The 15,261-nt window shown below is 34.2% G+C and overlaps 1 protein-coding gene across 1 annotated transcript; it reads left to right on the top strand.

Moving 5' to 3' along the window:
- Positions 1-301: 301 nt before the first annotated feature.
- LOC137833216 (ABC transporter G family member 9-like) lies at positions 302-4,068 on the top strand. The gene is made up of 4 exons (XM_068641579.1): positions 302-585; positions 902-1,685; positions 2,376-2,701; positions 3,185-4,068. The coding sequence occupies exons 1-4, from the start codon at positions 478-480 to the stop codon at positions 3,848-3,850; spliced, it is 1,884 nt and encodes a 627-aa protein (XP_068497680.1). The 5' UTR covers positions 302-477; the 3' UTR covers positions 3,851-4,068.
- The last annotated feature ends 11,193 nt before the right edge of the window (positions 4,069-15,261 follow it).

The raw sequence follows: 15,261 nt of genomic DNA, 5'->3' as shown, positions 1-15,261 counted from the left end.
ATATATATATATATATATATATATATATTATCGTAATAATAATAACAATATTAAAAATGACAAATACCTTGAACGCATACTTGGAAACTATGATTACAGAAGTACAAATATCTCATCGATAGTCATTATCACCTTTCACATTTATGCTTATCTTTTTTTCTGTTCCTTTTCCTCTTTAGTTTCTACTAACGTAAGCACTCATTTCTTTACCACAATCCACATTCGTGTGGTAGATCTCAATGACAACTGTAGTGTCCTAATTACTTAATACTAATACTAGCCTCGTAAACAATGAACACGTACATGCAATTTTGAGAAAACATAGCACTTAAAGAAGTTATAATTGCAAGCACGATCACACTTAGACAGACAGAGAAGTTATCTCATTGTGGTATTTTATGTCATTTAAGTTAATGCTTAATTCATATATAGAGGGACACAAATTTAATGCACTATGCAAGTTGCAAGAGAATATAGATGGAGCAGGAGATGGAGAACATAGAGTCTCAAGCTTCTTACAAAGCAACAGTACAAGAGGAAGCACGTGACATCTTTGGCAAGGGAAATTCTTCAGTAACTCTAAAGGTTTTGTGGTTTTTGAAGACGGTTTTATCTCTATGCATTAATTGGAATAAAAAACTTCGTATGTTATTATTCTCATGATTCAAATCTAGCCACATGTGTATGTTTTGGAGTAAGCTATTTTTCGAATATGGTTAACGGAAAGTTAGTAGCTAGTTCATAATCATGCTGTTTCTCTAAAACTTGTGTAAGCCAAAGTAATGAATAGAAAATTTTGATGTTTTCCTCTCATTCCTAGTCCTTTCTATATTTGTGCTTAATCTCTGAGTTTTTTTTATATGGATGTATGCTGAAATTTGTTGTTACTTATTGCATGTAGTTCCACGATGTTATCTATAAAATTAAGAACAGAAAGTGGGGATTTCTGAAGAACACGGTAGAAGAGAAAGTGGTTCTGAATGGAGTGACAGGCATGGCTCAACCTGGTGAAATTCTTGCCATGTTAGGTCCTTCTGGGAGTGGCAAAACAACTTTGCTAGCAGCATTGGGAGGCAAGCTTGGAGGGAAACTCTATGGAAGCATAACATATAATGGCAAAGCCTTCTCAAATGCAATGAAGAGGAACACAGGTTTTGTGACACAAGATGATGTTCACTATCCCCACTTGACTGTGACTGAAACTCTAGTGTTCACAGCCCTTCTTAGATTGCCAAGCAGTTTATCCAAAAAGGAGAAAATTGTGCATGCAAAAGCTGTGATGGCTCAACTTGGTTTAACCAAGTGCAAGGACAGCATCATTGGAGGCCCTCTGCTGAGAGGTGTTTCTGGTGGGGAGAAAAAAAGGGTTAGCATTGGACAAGAAATGCTCGTAAACCCAAGCTTGCTATTTCTGGATGAGCCAACCTCTGGCCTAGACTCAACAACAGCTCAAAGAATTGTCTCAATTTTGTGGGAGCTAGCAAATGGAGGGAGAACTGTTGTGATGACCATACATCAACCCTCAAGCAGGATTTACTGCATGTTTCACAGGGTGTTACTGCTTTCAGATGGGAACCTACTGTATTATGGAAACGGGTCTGAAGCTATGGAATATTTTACTAATATTGGATATGCCCCTACCATGGCATTGAACCCCTCAGATTTTCTTTTGGATCTTGCAAATGGTAAGCTTTTCTTCTCTATTTATTTTACGGCTTTTGAGGTTTTGCTATTTATAAACCTTTATTCTCCATTATACTGCATGACAAAATTGCAAAATCTCATTTTTCTTTTTGTACATACAAATGATTGAAAAACTTCACTTTTGTAACGTTTAACAATTGAGTTAGTTTCAGTGCCCGATGTTTTATAATCCTTAACTTATGTTGTAAAATCTCATTAAGTTTAGTTACTTTTTCTTATATTAAGGTAAAGTGAATGACTTTTACATTGAAGCTTTATCTGAGTAAATTTTTCTCAAAGGATTTACACAAGAATATAAAATAAATCGAACTTTTTAATTAAGTTTAATTTCCAAGTTGAAAGAGAGATGTGATATAAGTTGATTTTGGCTTATTGTCAAAATTTGATTTACTTTAATTACCTTATTTTCTTCTTTAAACAATATTTATGGTGAAATCATCCAATCCAACTTCAATGGAAATTTTAAAAAGTAATCTAGAGGATAAAACTAGAACTCAGAAATGAACTCTTCACACTCAATGAGTGTTTTACATACTCATGCTTCAAGTATGGTAAAAAAGTCAGAGCAATGAAAAAGAGTTATCTAGGCTTATATCCTCTTATTTATGTTTACTTTAAATAAAATAATGGTTTTACTTTCTTATTTGGCCTCATGGGAACAAAAATTGCAGGTGTCTACACTGGTCAATCGAATGAGGACCAAGCCATAAATAAGAATAAATTGATTTCTGCCTATAGGAACTACTTTGATGTCAAATTTAAGCCAGTAATGCAAGATATTCCTGACTACGATAAAAGTCAGGGTAGGTTTGAAGGCATTGGATTTGGGGAATGGCCTACCAGTTGGTCACAGCAGTTTCTTGTACTGCTAAAAAGAGATGTCAAAGAGAGAAAATATGCATCATTCTCTGGCCTGAGGGTTTTTCAATTTCTTGTGGTTGCTCTTATTACAGGATTACTATGGTATAAGTGTGATATTTCACGCTTGCAGGATCAGGTAATAAGTTTCTACAGATAAATAAGATGTCATTGGAGTCACCTAAAGTATATATAAATACTGTTTCTCTGATTATTTGTAGTTATAACACTGATACGACACTAATGTAGGAGACACTTTTTATGAGTGTTAAAACATGGGTCGATGTTAGTGATTACCAAGCTTATAGACTAATTTGTGAGCCTACAAGAATACTTCAGTTGAAAATATGGGTTGATGTTAGTGATTAAGGATATGAGCAAATTCTCAACTTTCTATAAATGTGATTTGATTCTACTGATGTCACTAAAATCCCATTCAGTGAGCAAACCTCTCCTCAAGAATCTTTCTTGGTGTTTAGAAACTAGTGGAGTGGCTATGGTTACATGAATTTGTTCATGATTTAAAGTTCGTTCTTTAAAAAGATTGTAGAGAAAATTCCTCTCCAACGTACACACAGCTCTACTATGTCATTAGTGTTCCTTACTAGCTATGTACTTGCAGATTGGAGTTCTATTCTTCCTTACTAGCTTTTGGGGTGGCATGCCTCTCTATCAAGCAATATTCACCTTCCCACAAGAGCTAATAATGCTGGAGAAGGAACGATCCTCTGGAATGTACAAGCTCTCTTCATACTTCATGTCAAGGATGGTGGGTGACCTGCCAATGGAGCTTGTGCTTCCTTCCATATTCCTCACCATAATCTATTGGATGATAGGGTTGAAAAACAATGTGGTAAACTTCTTATGCACACTTCTCACCATCTTACTCGATGTGTTGGTTTCACAAGGACTAGGCCTTGCCATTGGTGCTATTGTAATGGACCAGAAATCCGCAACCACACTGGCCTCAGTCATTGTGCTTACTTCTGTTCTGGTCACTGGATACTATATTCAACATGTGCCAAAATTTGTAGCATGGCTCAAGTACTTCTCCATTAACTACTACATATACCATCTCCTGATCGGGTCTCAATATGGCTCAAGTGACACATACCCATGTCATCAAGGACAGTGTTTGGTTGCAGAATATCCTTTGATAGAGCAAATGGGACTACATTTGCAAGGGAAAATCATGTCAGCACTGGCTCTATTCATAATGTTGATAGGATACAGGCTCGTGGCTTATTTGGCTTTGATGAAGATTGGGATGACTAAGAAACTGGGGTAGCAGATTTCTCATTAGTTCTAATACTACTCAGCCCTTTTGCAGTCATTCATGGTGTACTATCATACTATCTATTGTCGTATGAACAAGGAACTAGGTAATCCATATAAACTTTTAATAGCTCTATGTCGGCTAAATAATGATGGTATGTATGTCTATCAATAAAAATAAATTTCATTCACAGCATTAAGGTGGTGAAAAAAAATCAATTTACCAAATCCAATTTTTAATTATCTAAATCTATATCACTTTTAAATTCATTTAAATTAATTTATCTTAAATCCAAATTCATATTTTTTATTTTAAGTTCAAACCATTTAATTGGATATGAATTAGATAGAGATTGAATATATTTTTGGATTATCCAAAATGGATTTTGGATTGGATTTTGAGTTGGCTCGACCCTAGGTTGAGTCGAGTAAACCCAGGTCCAGGTCGAGTCGAGTCAACCCGGGTCTAGGTCGAGCTAAGTCAGTTCGAGCCAAGGTCTAGCTGAGTCGACCTAGACCTAGGTTAAGTTGAGTCGGTCCGACCAAGATCGAGCCAAGATAACGTGGGACCAGGTTCAGCCAAGTCGACCCAGGCTCAGGTTGAGCTGAGTCCACCTGGACCCGGATCGAGCCCAAGTCGAGTTGAGTCGACTCGAACACGAATCAAGACTAGTCAATCCGGGCCCATGTCAAGCTGAGCTGACCTGGACCCAAGTCGACTTGAGTTCGCTCAAACCCAAATAGAAACGAGTCGGCCCGTGCCTAGGTCGAGCCGGCTCGGGCCCAGGTCAAGCTTAGTCGACCTGGTACTAGGTCGAGTCGACCCAGATCCAGGAAAAGCTGAGTCGGCCAAGGTCCAGGTGTAGCCGAGTCAGCCCAGGCCAAGGTCTAGCTGAGTCATCCTAGTACAATTTCGAGCTGAGCTGTGATACAATCCAAGTAAACAAAGAGATAACCAAGGCCTCAAGAGACCATTCACACTATGAGCAATCATCTCAACAATCAAGTCAAGACCCCACCAAAGATCTAGCGAACCTCACCAAAGGAAGAAGTGGGCATAGACCAGAACACCAAATGTTCTTTCTTTTGGTCTTCTTAAAAATAAAACATGTTGTAAATAATTTGGGCTCACTTTACGGGTCCAAATAGCAGTCTAGAATAGGTGCCTTTAGCATAATAGGGGGGTTGTAGTTATCATTTTAGCTTGTGCCTAGCCCTTTAGGAATGAAAGTTGCCTAGCTTCTAGAAGAACAAGCCTAAGGTGTGGTTTTGCCTTAGTCAAACCCTAAAGGCAGCGCCTCACACATTTACCATCCTATCCTTGCTTATCTTGTTTTCCAAGGCACCATTCCTATGAACAGGGTGCCTTACTCCATGTATTTTCATGCTGAATTTTGATACAGAAGAAAAACTCTGCATAATTTATGTGAGACTTGTGTTCTCTTAGCAGGTCTTATCTTGTGAGAGTTGAAAGTTTTTCAAGTGGCGTGTTCTTCTCTTGTCCACCACCATAAGCTTTCCTTCCTTCATCTCTTCTTCGATTTTCCATTACACCTTTGTTCTTTGTGTTTATGTTCTTGTTTTGTTCATCCAATTTCAATTCCGCAATATGCATCATCTTCACCATATAATGTGTTTTTTCTTTAGTCTTTGGAAGTGAAGATTCACACTTACTTAACCACTTGGTTAAGTTCGTGTCAAGTGGGGATCTTTCCTAGGTCTCACCTTATATTTGCTAAAATCCAAATCATAAACAACGTTTCACTCTTAAAATGGATAAATCTAAAATCAACTCACATCAAGCTGGCTAGGGCCCAGGTTGACCCGAGCAGGCCCTAGCCTTGGTTGACCCGAGTTGGCCTAAGCCTAGGTCGATCTGAGTCGGCTTGGGCCAAGTTGGCCTGAGCGAATATTGAGTCGAGTCGACCCATGCCCATGTCGAGTCCAGTCGACTTAGGCGTAGATAGGGCCAAGTCAGCCCGAGACCATGTCGATCTGAGTTGGCTCGGGGTCTTCTCAAGCCAAGGTTGGCTCAGACCCATGTCGAGCCGAGTGGGTTTGGGCCCATGTTGAGCTGAGTTCGCTTGGTACCAGGTTGAGTCATCCCGGTCCTAGGTCTAGCCGAGTAGGTCTGGGTCTAAGTCTAGCCGATTCTGTCCAGGTCCAAATCAAGTCAGCTTTGACCCAAGTCGAGCCAAGTCAACTTGTGTCGAGATCGAGATGAATTTAATCTAATTGATAAAAGTGTATTTAATTTAGATTTAATATATTTTAAATAGATTTAAAAAAATCCAAATAAAGTTATATAGTTAAAATGAATATAGATTTTTAACTAATCGAATCCATTTTATTCGATGTGGATTGGATCTAAAAATCTAATATGACCATCCTTACATACCACAAGGTTTTCATTAATTATACTGATACTTTAAAATTCTATATAAATTTTCTCTTTGTTTTAAAAATATTACATTGTTACCTATTTTCATATTACATATCCATCCAACTAAATTTGTAAAATATTATACTCATACTTATTTTATAAAAAAAATCATTATAATGATTAAAAAAAATGAAAAGAGTGAATATATTTTCATAAACTTTCAAAGAATATCATGTAATTTACTTCTATATTTATCATTCCACATATACATGTTTTCTTAAGGGTGCAAGTAAACAAAAACTTGTGATTTTATGCATTCTGTTTTTTTCCTTCCGGAATTCGTAATCTAAAAAAAAGATGAATTTTTAAAAAGCTTGTTCTGCAAGACTTGTTTCGAAAAAACTTGTTCCAAAAACATTATTTTAAAAATCTTGTTATGAAAATCTTATGTTAAAAAGGTTGTTATGAAAGATTTCCATAATAGCTAATCCATAAATCACCATTGAAATATAGTATGAAAGCCAAAGTGGTCATTTTAAAATTATAGGATTGCAGAAATTGTATGAAACTAATAGGTTGAGAAGGAAATGTTTTGAGAAGGAAAACTCCATGTTTTTGGAAGAATTATTGGCGCGAGGAAGACAAACCATGGTGAGAAGCTTTTCGACATTCATATTTTGTAATGTAAACACAAGACAAGAAAAGAAATGAAAATTTAAAATGGATTAAGGAAAGAAAATGGAGAAGAACATGCTACCTTCAATCCAAGAATCAAATAGTGTAAGATGATTCATTACTTGAGAAAGGTTCTCAAGATAAGAACAAAAACAAGAGAAGAGAACAACTCAAATTCTCACAAAACGCATAAGACTTTTCATTCAACTCAAGATATATTTTACAAATGAGAGAACATCCTATTTATAATAAAGGACCTCGGCCTACGGGAAAAAGAATGAATGATGAATTTTCTACTGCAAGTGCACCGCGTTGTCAGAAATAATAATTTGTCACTAAGGACAGATATCAAACCCACAAGGAACATTTGAATACTAAAGTAAAAGATTCACTAAATATAAATAGAATGATAAAAGTTTGTTGGGATTTGTTATACTGGTAATGATTAACAAGAAAACAAGTCAAAATGTTGTTGCTTCAATTGGAAAAATAGGGATTGAGTTTCATCTTTCTCACTCTTTTGCGTTGCCAACTATGCCAACTAAAAAGAAGGGGATTAGTCTTAAGTATATTGATTCCAGATCATTCTTTTCAAATCCCATAGTACCTATCATTAAATAAAAAATGATAAATGAGTATAGGGATCCTCATGCTCCATTCCAAGTCCTTCAGCGCATAAATGACAATGCATATAAGTTAGACCTCCCAGCTGAATATAAAGTTAAAACCACTTTTAATATTTTTTTTTATTTGATTCCTTTTTGCAGGTGGTGATGACTACAATAATGAATTGGATATAAGGATAAATCCTTTTCAAGAGTGAGGGTCTGATGGAGAACCATCTAGAAGGACTCATATTGGGCCTCTGACAAGGATCAGGGCGAGAAGATTGGAAGAAGAAGAAGGAGCTCAGAAGACTCTATTCTTGTGGAGAATTATCTATTGATTGATCTTCAACTACTCTAGTTTTGCAAAAGTTGTAGAAAGTAGTATAGACTTTACTTTAGGCTTGTATATCGGCCAATTAAAGTATGGTGTAAATAGGAAAAGGAAGTCTAGATAGGGTTACAATTGGGCTTCCTCGAGCCCAATGCAACCCTAGGTCGTTTAGGGTTTTGGAGTGCTCTCCAAGGAAGCTTGGGTAGAACCAACATGGCAAAGAAGGAGTGAGTGGCCAGCTGCACTCACTCTTGGAGGGCATGACCTACATGTGGAAATACCTCAATAGAGAGCTTTTGATGGAGGATCATTTGGAAGGACTCATTTAAGGCCTCTAACAAGGGCCATGACTAGAAGGTTTGAAGAAGAATGAGCTTAGAAAACTCCTTTTGTGTGGAGAATTAATTATTGATTGATCTTCCAATTTCTATGATCTTGTAATAATTGTACAAAGTAGTGTAGGCTTTATTTTGGGCATTTTCATGGGTTATGTATTCAGACAATTAGTGTAGGGTGTAAATAGAAAAAAAAACAGTCTAGCTAGAGTTACAATTGGCCTTCCTAGGACCCAATGCAACTTTTGAACAGTAATAGTTTAAGATGAGAAAATAAACACAACAAATATGGATCCTTGCGTATTGTTACCAGCTTGGCTTCAAGTTTACCTTCTCCAGAGATTGGAAGAGAGTCTAATCCGACATTACCTGAATATATAAACCTATTTCTGGATCTCACTTGATCCTTTTAACCTTTATGTTTCTCTATCTCTTGATATTTGTCTATACCTATTGATATCTCTTGGTGCCTCTCTATACTTTGAATGTTGCCCCAACATCCCTATTTATAGATCTTATAAATGGGATTCAATAGGATTCAAGGGGATTTATAATTCACTTCTTCATCCTTAAGCATCATTTTTTAGCTCCAATCTTCGATCTTTGGGCTTCTTGAGATTTCAAAGTCAGGGATTATTCAAATATTCACTTTAAATCCCTTTCAGCATAGTGAATTTTCAATCATGAGGCAAGATTCACTTCGCTTAGACTTCAAGAAAAATCTCCTTTTTTTTTAGCGAAATTGGTTTTCTTCACGTTTAAGTATTCTAATTAGCTCTTTGGTCTCTGGAATCTGAGGATGTACTAGTCCTCAATTCGTTCAACATGTGTAGTGATAAGTGTCATATTTAAGTAATATTTCATATTAAAAGATAAGCACTTATGGATTTTTATTGATAAAATTTCTATAATTCAACCCCTAATTTAGGAATTTAAACCTTTTTACATATTTTGTGATTATAAGATGAATGAGAGCGATTTATTCTCAAATTTGAGTTAATCTCAAGATTCTAGGGGAAAAAAAGGGAAAGTTGGAACATTGGAAACTTGCTCAAAACTCTCCCAAGCAAGATCACTCCAAAGGAACTTGCCCTAGCGAGTCCACTCCATTGAAGTTGGGTTTTTTCTCGTCCAACTCAATTAAGCAAGTAATAACTCACTTAAGCGAGATGTCACTTAGCCCAAGCTTAACTAGGTTAAATTGAAGATGTGAGGCATAATCCTAAATATCATTGGGAGAGCATAAAGAGATAAAAAATCTTAGAGGAGGCAACCGTCAAGGAAAAACATTCTGGATATTCTTTTCTTGCTTTTCATGCTTGTAATGGCCAACATGAGTGGCTAAATCTTTCCTTTGATATTGGGACTAATTTGTTCAAACTCTTATGTATTAAGGTGATATTATCTATCATATTTAGTTCTTGATTGATTATTGGTATTATCATTTTAAAGCTTAAATTATTCATAATTTTGATCCTTAGATTTGACTGAAAAGTACTTCTAAGAATCTGGCGTAAATGATAATGCTTAACATATTTGAATCCTAGAAATAAATTTGAAATGTTAATTACTTTAAAACATTTATTTGTAATGTTAAAGAGCTCGGACATTCTACATTATCGCTGCTTCCGTGCATCCAACGCGTATGAGATACCAATATTCATCGAACACGAGGTGTCGAATGCATTTAGCTGGGTCAGACACAGTCCAATCCAAATTGAGAACACACCGAAATACACTTTTAAGTGAAACAAAAAGGATAAAGGGTTAAGTGAATACAGTACATTTTGAATTGTAAAATTGGAAAATGCACCTTTATTATTACTTTTACCGACAATGAATGACGGGTACCTTTTTATTCTATATTTAATATTATTATCTTTTAATTTAAATTTAAATATAATTTATTATATAATTATATAATATTTGCATATTTTTATAATTTAAATATTATATTTTTATTTTACTATATTTTTAAATTATAAACAAAATTATTTTTTATAATTTTAATTTATTTTTAAATAGTAAATTAATTTTTTATTAAAGATTAATATTTTAAAATAAAATTAAACTTTAACATAAAAAAATAAAAATACTGAAAATAATAATTTTTTTAATAATCATATTAAAACTAAAAAAAGATATAAAATAACTTTAAATAAATAACAATATTTGATATTTAATTATAATATTTTAAATAAAATTAAATAAATATAACTAGTTATTGATAAAAAAAATTATGGTTACATAAATATAATTAATTATTGATAAATACTTTTATGATTGTGTAAATACTTATCACTTAAAAGATAAATACTTGTATGGTTATAGAAATATATAAATATAATCCGTTAATGATAAATATTTTGTTGATTATGATTATATAAATATAACTACTTAATGATAATATTTATGATTATGTAAATATAATCACTTAATGATAAATATTTTTATGTTTATCTATATATAATGAGTTAATGATAAATACAAGCCTATCATTTGTTAGATATTTTCATAAATATTTTTTAAAATTTTTATAAATTTGGAAGTATATTAATATATCTTTAACAATATGTGTGTGGGGTGTCCCATGTCCTATATTTTTCAATTTAGTCGTATCTTCATGTTCGTGTCCGTGTTGTATCCGTGTCCGTCTCTGTGTCTATGCCTCATAGATAAGGAGTTTATATATATATATGTGTGAGAATTCGATATTTATGCGACTTTCTTAATAATTTTGTATGCGAGGAATCAATATGAATGATTTTTCTATGTGCATCAATATCAATTAAGGTTTTTTTTTTTTATAAAAGCTTTCATGTTAGGCATAACTATGTAACTTGACATCTCAACTAAGCTGACACCTTAAGTAACAACAATCATCTGCCATAACATGAAAAAATTATTATTAAAAGAAGAAAAAAAGAAAGAAAATATAAAAAAAAATGGGGGAACTAGACTGAAACCCATATGTTAACAAAAACGATACTTAGGCAGACTATACCTATTCATAAAGAATTCTAAGAAAAAACTAGATGGAATCAAAGTTGAATATTATAATCTTTTGAAAAAATATAGAAGAGTGAGAAGGATGAACCCCAATCTCAATTTTCCCAATTGACTCATACAAATCTTTTACTTGGCTTTATTTACATTCTTACAAATTCATCATACACAACAAATTTTTCAAACAAACTTTTACATCCTTGGGGACAAATTTATTACTTCTGACACAGTACACTTGTCATAAAATAGTCATCATGTAGATGCGCTTAGCGTTTTGAGTGTTTTTCATGAAGCTTCACCTCTGAACTCAATTCGCTGAGTCATTCTTCATGTGCTGGGTGGATTAACTTTGTTGCTCCATCCTTTTTTGTTTACTTTTTTGCAATAATCTATAAATTTTCCTTCTTTTTCTCTCTATTTTCCTGTGTAGTTGTGGTTGGAGGTTTTCGGCATGATTCATACTATTATTTATACAATTTTCATCTAAAATACATGCCTTTTTGTATATTAAAATAAATACATTTGGGCACTTATCAATTGTCTAGCGTGATTGTTTACAACCTTTTTGTATAAACTGAATTAGACGATTTGATTCGCGATTGCATGTGAGACAATATTGTACTCACATTTTGCATGTTTATAATTTTTTGTTTAGACTTCACTATTTGCATCTTTACATTTCTTGTTTCAATTCATATTTCATCCCCTTTAGTTTGTGGAGAATAGAATATTAAACAATAGTTTTAATTAACATGTTTTCTTTAGGATTCAATCGAAGTTGATCCTATATTACATTAGGTGAAAACTTAGTATTTTTGTTCGCAAAACTGAAGGCAACTATGAAATTGGCTTCACTACCAAGGAAAACATGTCATTGAATCTCATTGATTGATGTTCTTTCCTTCTTTTCTATCAGTTTTCTTTTGTTTAGTTTTATTTTGCTATCATGTTCCCATTTATGATTTTCTCTCCTATTTTTTTCCCTTGTTTTAGGATTTTTTATTTATTTAGTAGACAATTTTATTAGAAGGTATTGTTTAGATTATCTATTATAAATAGTCTTATTTGTAGACCATCTATTTTTCCTAAGTTTCTACACCATCTAATCGAGTGTAAAAGAATCCAGTGTTTGTTTCTTTTATCTGTTTCATTTGTTTCGCCTTAAATATTGATTCATTTTCTTTTAATAATCAATTTACATATAATAATTACTCTCCATTTTATCATGATCAATAATATAACTATAACTATCATATGCATAGTGAATCAAATTTTATTAGTCATATCAGTAGCCGGGTGTACCATATGTTGACCAATATTATGGGCAACTTTTACAATCATATTTTGAACAACTTGTTCAACCAGTTTTTATGGAATATGCAATACCACTACATGAGGAATGCGTGCAAGATGAGCTAGATGACTATGCCTACTTTTGAAAGAAAACTTTAGAGAAAATGATAAGAAAAACGAGTGAAATGAAACTGAAACTCTAGCAAAACATAAAGGCTAGCTGAGTTATATTTGAGAAGAGCATGTAACAAATGGCTATTGTAGGCTTAATCTTGTTGGTTCTTGAAATAATGTAAATAGAAAGTTGTCTTATGCAAATGAAAAAAAGCTAAAGAACTAGTATTAATTGAAAAGGAAGAAGGAAAGCAAGAGTTATGCGAAGAGAAAGAAAAAGAAAAAGTGCAAGAATTTGAAAATACTATAGAATTGGAGTTTGATTTAAAATAGTTTTCAGAAATCGATGAAGGGTGTACTTGTGATTCCAATGTTTGTTCTTTATGTACTGAAATTAATTCTATTATATACTCAGATTCCATGTTAATTGTAGGTGCAGATGTTGATTTACGTGTACTATAAAACACATCATTGTTTGATACCTCATTCGTATGATACCCAGTACCATCATTGTCTACCCCATTACCATCACCGTCTATTCTCAAATTGTCTAACCATGTATTGTTTATCCCCTCCGAAGCGTCTACTAACCCCATATCATCTATCATCTTCATAGCGTCTAATGCTTACACAGAGTCTAATATTCCTACATCGTTTAACCTTGAAGCATTTACCCATCCCATAGAGTCTAATAAAAAGAAAAAGACTCTTCAATTTATGAATGTTCCTCTCCAATAAAGCTCCATCTTTTTCTATCTTCTTAACCAAAGGTTTTGATGCTGGATAGTTTCCATCATTCTCTCCCTCTTGAGAAGGATTTATCCTCATAGCTGAATGATCCTCAATGACATCAACCTTTATTTATATGTCATTTTCCTGAGTCAAATATCAATTTACAATATACATCAGTTAAGTTTCTTTATTAAAATAAAATTACAACAAAAGAAAACAATAAAGAATAAGACCCTTTATTATTTTTATCACAACAACCTTTATTCTTCATTGCCTAAGCTAGACAACAACATCACAAAGTGTTGTGTTTTTTTTTTTGGAAGAAAATAAGGACAATGATTTAAAGGAAAAGGAGAGTTCAAAGTATTGCAATCCCCCTTTAAGAATTATTTCTCAATTAAGCTTGTAGGGATACGTTAATGGAGGACTATTTCACTTCCAAGCCATCATACACTCAGGTAAGAGTAGAAGACCAACCTCACGTATACAGAATAAATATTTGCCTTAGCTTGGATGAATTTTTAAATAGTAGAATAGTCTTTCTTTAGGCTTTGTATTTCTGAGCCAATTTTTAGAATAGGTTCAAAATAAACCAAAGACACTGTAGAAACTTTCACTTAACATTTAAGCAAAGGTTTCTACAACACCTAATGAGCTTGGACGGTTGTTCTCGCCGGTTGACTTTCTCGCAGGTTGATTCTGATGACTAGCTCTACCTCCGTTTGTCTCTTCTAGCATCTGTTCTAGATCTTGTTGTGTTGGGATGTGGCTCCATTGAAATAGAGGGGGCCCTACCTGTTGATCACACTTCAACGATCAAGTCAGTAAGAGCTTACTAAAACAAAGAAGTATTTAGTTTCAGTCTCAAAAACAATGTACCTTTACCTAAGGTCTCAAGCCCCTTTTATAGCTTATCTCTTGTAACAACTTTCTCTCATGAGAATCTAATCTCAACTGAAAACATACATAATAGGAAAATATTTTGTTTATGGGCGCCTTCTCTCGAGGTGCTACAACATAAATGAGTCTTGTCTCTAATTAGAGCATAAAATAATAATAGAACAACCACCTGCCAGGAGGGCACCATCTTAGGCGCCAACAACAGGGGGATATTCTACTTACGTGGGCACCCTAGTCATGGTGCAACATTATCCTTTACCATGCATGCAACTTAACCACTATGTGCCCTAGAACACACATACTTAGGTTAAAAGAAACATTTATTTGACCTAGCCACCAGATATTATACATACCCATAGGTTCAAAAATACCCTTTACTAATAGCCTTATGCTAACATATAAAAGGTTATTTTAATTATGCCTCAACGGGCTTACCGAAAAAACTGGGCCCAACACATGGCCCACTTTATTGGCCCAATAGGCCAGCTGGCTTACCTACAACAAGCATCGACCACCAACAACCGAGCACTGAGCCCAGAGCCCAGAGCACTCTGTCCAGTAGAATGGTCATGAACTTGGCTTTACCTTCACCATAGTTAAGTTTATCTCAACTAAGGTGAAGGCATCCAAGAGGCATGACTTAGAGACTCTTAAGCCTAGAGGCTCATCTAATGCAATGTTGCTCTTGAGTTTTAGGGATGATTAATGGAGGCAACAAAAGTCTTTGGAAAGGAGGGAGGAATGCACTGAATGGGTTTGGGGGAAAGGAGGAGGATTAGATGGTTTTAGGTGCAAGGGCGAAGGAAGAGGTTAGGCCAACTTCCTTGAGTTTCTTCTATGCTTGAGTGCATTTTAGAATGAGAGAATTGGAGAGTATTTTACTAAAAATTCAGAAAACAGTTTCATTAATCCAAGCCTAAGATTTACAATGAGGGAAACCTATTATTTATATGCTAAAGGGACTCTTAACTATGCCTCTTTGTATGCCTTCACCTTAGTTAAGTGGAACTTGACTATGGTGAAGGTTAAGACACTAAACTGTGTAGC

This window comes from Phaseolus vulgaris, chromosome 11, assembly GCF_000499845.2.
Source record: "Phaseolus vulgaris cultivar G19833 chromosome 11, P. vulgaris v2.0, whole genome shotgun sequence".
Lineage (NCBI taxonomy): Eukaryota > Viridiplantae > Streptophyta > Magnoliopsida > Fabales > Fabaceae > Phaseolus > Phaseolus vulgaris.
This window is presented reverse-complemented; position numbering and strand designations above follow the sequence as displayed.